Source organism: Mobula hypostoma, chromosome 5 (genome assembly GCF_963921235.1).
Source record: "Mobula hypostoma chromosome 5, sMobHyp1.1, whole genome shotgun sequence".
Classification (NCBI taxonomy): domain Eukaryota; kingdom Metazoa; phylum Chordata; class Chondrichthyes; order Myliobatiformes; family Myliobatidae; genus Mobula; species Mobula hypostoma.
This window is the reverse complement of record NC_086101.1, coordinates 118,680,567-118,689,858: the sequence shown is the minus strand read 5'-3', so window position 1 is coordinate 118,689,858 and position 9,292 is coordinate 118,680,567. Positions and strand designations below refer to the sequence as shown.

The 9,292-nt window shown below is 55.7% G+C and overlaps 1 protein-coding gene across 1 annotated transcript in view; it reads right to left on the bottom strand.

Annotated features, from left to right (window-relative positions):
* The window catches only part of LOC134347333 (voltage-gated potassium channel subunit beta-2-like), a 52,287-nt gene that overhangs the window by 16,178 nt on the left and 26,817 nt on the right, over window positions 1–9,292 (bottom strand). The window contains exons 10-13 of the mRNA XM_063049730.1: window positions 7,230–7,350; window positions 6,835–6,929; window positions 4,423–4,543; window positions 3,597–3,685 (exon numbers count right to left, since the gene is read on the bottom strand). Of these exons, the coding sequence (XP_062905800.1) occupies window positions 3,597–3,685; window positions 4,423–4,543; window positions 6,835–6,929; window positions 7,230–7,350 (426 nt within the window). The remainder of the gene's footprint in view (window positions 1–3,596; window positions 3,686–4,422; window positions 4,544–6,834; window positions 6,930–7,229; window positions 7,351–9,292) is intronic.

Genomic DNA, 9,292 nt, shown 5'->3' with positions numbered 1-9,292 from the left:
TGGACAGGTGCGAGGACTGGGGAGACATTTGGACAGGTGCGAGGACTGGGGAGACATTTGGACAGGTGCGCGGACTGGGGAGACATTTGGACAGGTGCGAGGACTGGGGAGGCATTTGGACAGGTGCGAGGACTGGGGAGACATTTGGACAGGTGCGAGGACTGGGGAGACATTTGGACAGGTGCGCGGACTGGGGAGGCATTTGGACAGGTGCGAGGACTGGGGAGACATTTGGACAGGTGCGAGGACTGGGAGGCATTTGGACAGGTGCTAGGACTGGGGAGGCATTTGGACAGGTGCGCGGACTGGAGAGGCATTTGGACAGGTGCGAGGACTGGAGAGGCATTTGGACAGGTGCGCGGACTGGGGAGGCATTTGGACAGGTGCGAGGACTGGGGAGGCATTTGGACAGGTGCGAGGACTGGGGAGACATTTGGACAGGTGCGAGGACTGGGGAGACATTTGGACAGGTGCGAGGACTGGGGAGGCATTTGGACAGGTGCGAGGACTGGGGAGGCATTTGGACAGGTGCGAGGACTGGGGAGACATTTGGACAGGTGCGAGGACTGGGGAGGCATTTGGACAGGTGCGAGGACTGGGGAGGCATTTGAACAGGTGCGCGGACTGGGGAGTTGGACAGGTGCGCGGACTGGGGAGGCATTTGGACAGGTGCGAGGACTGGGGAGACATTTGGACAGGTGCAAGGACTGGGAGGCATTTGGACAGGTGCTAGGACTGGGGAGGCATTTGGACAGGTGCGAGGACTGGGGAGGCATTTGGACAGGTGCGAGGACTGGGGAGGCATTTGGACAGGTGCGCGGACTGGGGAGACATTTGGACAGGTGCGCGGACTGGGAAGGCATTTGGACAGGTGCGAGGACTGGGGAGACATTTGGACAGGTGCGAGGACTGGGGAGGCATTTGGACAGGTGCGAGGACTGGGGAGGCATTTGGACAGGTGCGAGGACTGGGGAGACATTTGGACAGGTGCGAGGACTGGGGAGGCATTTGGACAGGTGCGAGGACTGGGGAGGCATTTGGACAGGTGCGAGGACTGGGGAGGCATTTGGACAGGTGCGCGGACTGGGGAGGCATTTGGACAGGTGCGAGGACTGGGGAGACATTTGGACAGGTGCGAGGACTGGGGAGGCATTTGGACAGGTGCGAGGACTGGGGAGGCATTTGGACAGGTGCGCGGACTGGAGAGGCATTTGGACATGTGCGAGGACTGGGGAGGCATTTGGACAGGTGCTAGGACTGGGGAGACATTTGGACAGGTGCGAGGACTGGGGAGGCATTTGGACAGGTGCGAGGACTGGGGAGGCATTTGGACAGGTGCGAGGACTGGGGAGACATTTGGACAGGTGCGAGGACTGGGGAGGCATTTGGACAGGTGCGAGGACTGGGGAGGAATTTGGACAGGTGCGAGGACTGGGGAGGCATTTGGACAGGTGCGCGGACTGGGGAGACATTTGGACAGGTGCGCGGACTGGGGAGGCATTTGGACAGGTGCGCGGACTGGGAAGGCATTTGGACAGGTGCGAGGACTGGGGAGAGGCATTTGGACAGGTGCGAGGACTGGGGAGGCATTTGGACAGGTGCGAGGACTGGGGAGGCATTTGGACAGGTGCGAGGACTGGGGAGGCATTTGGACAGGTGCGAGGACTGGGGAGGCATTTGGACAGGTGCGAGGACTGGGGAGGCATTTGGACAGGTGCGAGGACTGGGGAGGCATTTGGACAGGTGCGAGGACTGGGGAGACATTTGGACAGGTGCGCGGACTGGAGAGGCATTTGGACAGGTGCGAGGACTGGGGAGGCATTTGGACAGGTGCGAGGACTGGGGAGGCATTTGGACAGGTGCGAGGACTGGGGAGGCATTTGGACAGGTGCGCGGACTGGGGAGGCATTTGGACAGGTGCGAGGACTGGGGAGGCATTTGGACAGGTGCGCGGACTGGGGAGGCATTTGGACAGGTGCGAGGACTGGGGAGGCATTTGGACAGGTGCGCGGACTGGACAGGCATTTGGACAGGTGCGAGGACTGGGGAGGCATTTGGACAGGTGCGCGGACTGGGGAGGCATTTGGACAGGTGCGAGGACTGGGGAGGCATTTGGACAGGTGCGAGGACTGGGGAGGCATTTGGACAGGTGCGAGGACTGGGGAGGCATTTGGACAGGTGCGAGGACTGGGGAGGCATTTGGACAGGTGCGCGGACTGGACAGGCATTTGGACAGGTGCGAGGACTGGGGAGGCATTTGGACAGGTGCGAGGACTGGGGAGGCATTTGGACAGGTGCGAGGACTGGGGAGGCATTTGGACAGGTGCGAGGACTGGGGAGGCATTTGGACAGGTGCGCGGACTGGGGAGGCATTTGGACAGGTGCGAGGACTGGGGAGGCATTTGGACAGGTGCGAGGACTGGGGAGGCATTTGGACAGGTGCGCGGACTGGACAGGCATTTGGACAGGTGCGAGGACTGGGGAGGCATTTGGACAGGTGCGAGGACTGGACAGGCATTTGGACAGGTGCGAGGACTGGGGAGACATTTGGACAGGTGCGCGGACTGGACAGGCATTTGGACAGGTGCGAGGACTGGGGAGGCATTTGGACAGGTGCGAGGACTGGGGAGACATTTGGACAGGTGCGCGGACTGGACAGGCATTTGGACAGGTGCGAGGACTGGGGAGGCATTTGGACAGGTGTGTGGATTGGGGAGGCATTTGGACAGGTGTGGATTGGGGAGGCATTTGGACAGGTGCGCGGACTGGGGAGGCATTTGGACAGGTGTGTGGATTGGGGAGGCATTTGGACAGGTGTGGATTGGGGAGGCATTTGGACAGGTGCGCGGACTGGGGAGGCATTTGGACAGGTGTGTGGATTGGGGAGGCATTTGGACAGGTGTGTGGATTGGGAAGACTTGGGGGATTTGAGCCAAACACAGGCAAAGTTGACTAGCTCAGGTTGGTTGGAATGGACGAGTTGGGCCGAAGGGCCTGTTTCTGTGCTGTATGACTCTGTGATGACAAAGCTGATCTTTGACTTCAGTCTTGCTCCTAAAAGATCCAAAAATCTTTCAACCTCTGTCTTAAATGCATTTAGTGACTCTTGGTTAGAGAATTCCAAAGATTCATCATCCTCCGGGTGAAGAAATTTCTTCTCTCCACAGTGCTGAAGAACTGTCCTCTCACTCAGAGACTCTTACCCCCTGTTCCAGATGCCCCAGCCAGGGATGTTTACCCTTCCTGCATCTCCCCTCCTGGCCACGTTATCGCTGACTCTCACTAACCACGTTACCATAGCAGTGTTGGCGAAGGACCCACATCCACTGGCCCTCGCCAGTGTGGGCAGTGAAGGACACTCGCCTGAACTCCTCGCCAGTGTGGGCAGTGAAGGACACTCGCCTGAACCCCTCACCAGTGTGGCCAGTGAAGGACACTCGTCTGAACCCCTCACCAGTGTGGCCAGTGAAGGACACTCGCCTGAACTCCTCGCCAGTGTGGGCAGTGAAGGACACTCGCCTGGACCCCTGCCAGTGTGGGCAGTGAAGGACACTTGCATGAACCCCTCGCCAGTGTGGGCAGTGAAGGACACTCACCTGAACGGCGCCGAGGTTCTCGCGCAGCTGGACCACGCCCGACACGCCCAGGAGGACCGAGCTGACCGATTCGTTCCTCAGGCACCACGCTGAGGGGAAGGCAGTGGAGAGGGGGCTGTCAAACATCTGCAGAACCTCACTCATCGCTGCTACTGAACCGCGGGGTCTTCCTGCAATAGCTTAGGAATGACTCAGCCTCAGAAGCCCAGCTCTTCCTGAAACTCCGGGCAGAACTCTGGAATCCCAACCCCATCCCGCCCTCACCCACTGTACTTATGTCATAATGGACTGAACGCCTCCCCTTTGTACAGAATCCCAAGGGATCCGATCGCTACCTACAATACCGAATCCCAGTGGATCAATTCCCATTCAACTGCCTGGAATCCACTTTCCCACTCCCTCCACAGGATCCCAGTTACAGCAGATTAAATCCGTAGAGGATCCCTATTTCCACAAGTACAGGACCTCAATGGATCAATTCTTCTCCCATTCAATCCAAGGCTCTGGAATCCCAAAATAACAAATGCCTTCCTATTTGCAGAATCCCAGTGGATCAACATCACCTCTCTGGTGAGTGGCATCTAACAGATACTGGAAATCTGAGGCAAAAACAGAGACTGGCCCATTGAGTTCCTCCAGCTTTTTACTGTGTCTGTCCTTCCAGCATCTGCAGCCCCTTCTGCCCCCTTTTAGGACCACTTATAGGTCAAATTTTAACCGTGCACCCATCCTCTGACTGGCAGCCACAGCATATCAAGATACTGTGCGTTGGACACCGATGCTGACCTGCACTCCCCCACCCCTCAAACGTCGAGCCCAGACTCACCGATCGCCAGCTGAGGCAGGGTGCAGGACATGCTGTCTGCGATCGGCTGCAGTTCCTTGAGCTTGCACTGCTGTGATTGGCCTTCCTCGCTGGTGATCTTGTCCTTCAGCCACTCGTAGCCCTGCAGGTGAGGGTGAAAAGGGTAAGAGCAGCACTGATTGGTAGACAATATTTCTCTGACCTTTCACCCTGGCCCTGGTCCAGTCCGAAAGATTGGCAGAGATGGAGCATTACTCAGTCACTTCTTTATTACAGTCCGCTAATGGTTAGACCCTCATTCTTGGGATCTTTCATTTCAATACTATATTAAAGAAATATTATCATCTTTGTGCATTCCTGTCCCAGAAGCTTACAGAGAGCAGGTTCCTTCTCCAGGGTCACCGGACAAGGACATAGCTCTGGAGGTGCGGCAGGCAGTCAGCTCATGCAGAACTCTCAACTGCCCAATGCCTACAGCCATGACGACCACCTTGGCCAGGCCCAGGAGCAAACTAAGCAGGAGATCCCCGAACGATCCACCTCTGCCTCCGCACTGGGTGATCAGTAGTGTGCCACTGGAATGTGGCAGAACCTGAGGAGAAGCCCCTTCAGAGACTGGAACATGGGCTTTAACCACGCTGCCCCTGGCCTGAGAGTGTGTGATGGGACAGCGTATAGGGAGCTTCACTCTGTGTCTGACCCTGGGAGTGTGTAATGGGACAGTGTAGAGGGAGCTTCACTCTGTGTCTGACCCTGGGAGTGTGTGATGGGACAGTGTAGAGGGAGCTTCACTCTGTGTCTGACCCTGGGAGTGTGTGAAGGGACAGTGTAGAAGGAGCTTCACTCTGTGTCTGACCCTGGGAGTGTGTGATGGGACAGTGTAGAGGGAGCTTCATTCTGTGTCTGACCCCGGGAGTGTGTGATGGGACAGTGTAGAGGAAGCTTCATTCTGTGTCTGACCCTGGGAGTGTGTGATGGGACGGTGTGGAGGGTGCTTCACTCTGTGTCTGACCCTGGGAGTGTGTGATGGGACAATGTAGAGGGAGCTTCACTCTGTGTCTGACCCTGGGAGTGTGTGATGGGACGGTGTGGAGGGTGCTTCACTCTGTGTCTGACCCTGGGAGTGTGTGATGGGACAGTGTGGAGGGAGCTTCACTCTGTGTCTGACCCTGGGAGTGTGTGATGGGACGGTGTAGAGGGAGCTTCACTCTGTGCCTGACCATGGGAGTGTGTGATGGGACAGTGTATAGGGAGCTTCACTCTATGTCTGACCCTGTGAGTGTGTGATGGGACGGTGTAGAGGGAGCTTCACTCTGTGTCTGACCCTGGGAGTGTGTGATGGGACAGTGTATAGGGAGCTTCACTCTGTGTCTGACCCTGGGAGTGTGTGATGGGACAGTGTATAGGGAGCTTCACTCTGTGTCTGACCCTGGGAGTGTGTGATGGGACAGTGTAGAGGGAGCTTCACTCTGTGTCTGACCCTGGGAGTGTGTGATGGGACAGTGTAGAGGGAGTTTCACTCTGTGTCTGACCCTGGAAGTGTGTGATGGGACAGTGTGGAGGGAGCTTCTCTCTGTGTCTGACCCTGGGAGTGTGTGATGGGACGGTGTAGAGGGAGCTTCACTCTGTGTCTGACCCTGGGAGTGTGTGATGGGACAGTGTATAGGGAGCTTCACTCTGTGTCTGACCCTGGGAGTGTGTGATGGGACAGTGTGGAGGGAGCTTCTCTCTGTGTCTGACCCTGGGAGTGTGTGATGGGACGGTGTAGAGGGAGCTTCACTCTGTGTCTGACCCTGGGAGTGTGTGATGGGACAGTGTATAGGGAGCTTCACTCTGTGTCTGACCCTGGGAGTGTGTGATGGGACAGTGTATAGGGAGCTTCACTCTGTATCTGACCCTGGGAGTGTGTGATGGGACGGTGTAGAGGAAGCTTCACTCTGTGTCTGACCCTGGGAGTGTGTGATGGGACGGTGTAGAGGGAGCTTCACTCTGTGTCTGACCCTGGGAGTGTGTGATGGGACAGTGTAGAGGGAGCTTCACTCTGTGTCTGACCCTGGGAGTGTGTGATGGGACAGTGTAGAGGGAGCTTCACTCTGTGCCTGACCATGGGAGTGTGTGATGGGACAGTGTAGAGGGAGTTTCACTCTGTGTCTGACCCTGGGAGTGTGTGATGGGACAGTGTAGAGGGAGCTTCACTCTGTGTCTGACCCTGGGAGTGTGTGATGGGACAGTGTAGAGGGAGATTCACTCTGTGTCTGACCCTGGGAGTGTGTGATGGGACAGTGTAGAGGGAGTTTCACTCTGTGTCTAAACCTGGGAGTGTGTGATGGGACAGTGTAGAGGGAATGTACATGCCCGACCCTTAAACCAGAGAAGGATCTGAGATCTGTTCTGCTGGATTTTCAGATCTGTTCCAGGTCAGATGTGATTTACCTGCAGTGAGGCCCTGGAATATTCTGGAATGCAGTCATCGTACTTTCCAGTGATGAAGCCACAAGCCAGCGGGGAGTAGGTCACTGTGCCGAGACCTGGAGAAACACACAGAGTGTCACAGAGATGTATGGAGACAGGTGGGTCAGAGTGGGAGAGAGGGGAAAGAGACTGTGAGGTAGGGGAGAAGCAGGGAGGGACGGAGAGGGGGAGAGGGAAGGTGTCTCGACACTCACCGTTCTTGTGGTAGAGCTTGGGTGATATGCCTCCACCATGCCTGGATTGTAGAGGGAATACTTGGACCGAGGGAGAGAGGGGAAGGGGGAGAAAGTGAATAAGTCTGGGATAAGGGAGAGAGTCTGTTGGTACTGGTGAGGGATGGTGCCCTCGACACTCACCAATCTTGTAGTAGAGCTCGGGGAGATGTGCCTCCACCATGTCTCTATTGAAGAGGTGATACTCGGACTGCTCACAGACAGGTGGGATCAGGTTGAACTGCCGGGCGATGGAGTACGCTTCCTGTGGAGAGGCACATAGTGGATCAGGAGACGCTGTCAGCAACCCCATCCCAGCAGCATGACTATTTCTTCCTCCCTGCCTCCCCCTCCTACCCCTCTGACTATTCCTTCCTGCTTCTGAACCTTCACCCCTTCCCGCCTCCCCTCTCCTACCCCTCCGACTATTCCTTCCTCCCTGTCAACCTTCACTCCTTCCTGCCTCCCCTCTCCTACCCCTCCAACTCCTTCCTGCGTCACTCCAAAGTTAACTCCTGCACTCCCTCTTCTAACCCCTTCCTGCTTCCCCTCTCCTACCCCTCTGACTATTCCTTCCTGCTTCTCAACCTTCACCCCTTCCTGCCTCCCCTCTCCTACCCCTCCGACTATTCCTTCCTCCCTGTCAACCTTCACTCCTTCCTGCCTCCTCTCTCCTACCCCTCCAACTCCTTCCTGCGTCACTCCAAAGTTAACTCCTGCACTCCCTCTTTTAACCCCTTCCTGCCTCCCCTCTCCTACCCCTCCGACTATTCCTTCCTGCTTCTCAACCTTCACCCCTTCCTGCCTCCCCTCTCCTACCCCTCCGACTATTCCTTCCTCCCTGTCAACCTTCACTCCTTCCTGCCTCCCCTCTCCTACCCCTCCAACCCCTTCCTGCGTCACTCCAAAGTTAACTCCTGCACTCCCTCTTTTAATCCCTTGCTGCCCACTTGCCAATTTTAACCCCTTCCTGCCCCCTCTCTAACTAGAAGGCAAGGGTGGTGAGGCCGGGGGTGGATCGGGGTGGAATAAAGGGTCCAAGCCACAGGGTGGGCTCCATCTCCTACTGAAAAGGCTGGGGCCAAGGACAGAGGGCAGCTGCCTTCTGACCCTGCTGTAAGGGAGTAACCATTCGCTTGGACTTTGGAATCGGACTATGTGCTGAGGTTCGGTTAAAAGCTTGTCTTGCATATTGTTCATTACAGACCAGGTCACTGCACAGTGCATTGAGGTAGAACAAGGTAAAACAATAACAGAATGCAGCATAAAGTGTAACAGCCACAGAGAAAGTGCCGTGCAGGTAAACAATAAGATGCAAGGTCACAACGAGACAGATTGTGAGGTCAAGCGTCCATCTTGTTGTACAAGAGGTTTGTTCAGGGTTTTAAAACAGCAGGATTGTGCCTGCTGGTCCGTGTTTTCAGGTTTTTGTATCTTCTGTCTGACGGGAGAGGAGAGAAGAGAGAATGTCTGGGGTGGGTGGGGTCTTTGATTATGATGATTGCAGCAGGAGGATCAGAGCACATCCTAAACGCAAGAGATTCTGCAGAGGCTGTACGTCCAGAGCAACACACACAACGTGCTGGAGGAACTCAGCAGGCCAGGCAGATCTATGGAAATGAATAAGAGTTGATGTTTCAGCCGAGACCCTTCTTCAGGGGTGGAAAGGAGGGGGGAAGATGCCAGAATAAAAAAGGAGGGTGGGGGAGGGGAAGGAGGCTAGCTAGAAGGTGAAAGGGGAAACCAGGTGGGTGGGAAAGGTCAAGGGCTGGAGAGGAAGGAATCTGATAGGAGAGGAGAGTGGACCATGGGAGAAAGGGAAGGAGGAGGGGACCTGGGGAGGAGAAAGGTAGGTGAGAAGAGGGAGGAGGCCAGAGTGGGGATTAGCAGAAGGGGGAGGGGGAGGAAATTTTTTTTTACCAGAAGGAGAAATCGATATTCACCTCCACCTGGGCCCCCTTCCCCTTTCCCTTTCTCCTATGCTGCATGCGTGTGTGTGTGTGTGTGTGTGTGTGTGTGTATATAAATATATATACACACACATATACATATATATATATATATACATACATACATATACACACATATAAATATATACACACACACATATATATACATACATTTATATATAGTTTGCACCTTCTCCCTGTGACCCCATGGGTTTCCCCCAGTGCTCCAGGTCCCTCCCACATCCCACCCACGTGTGG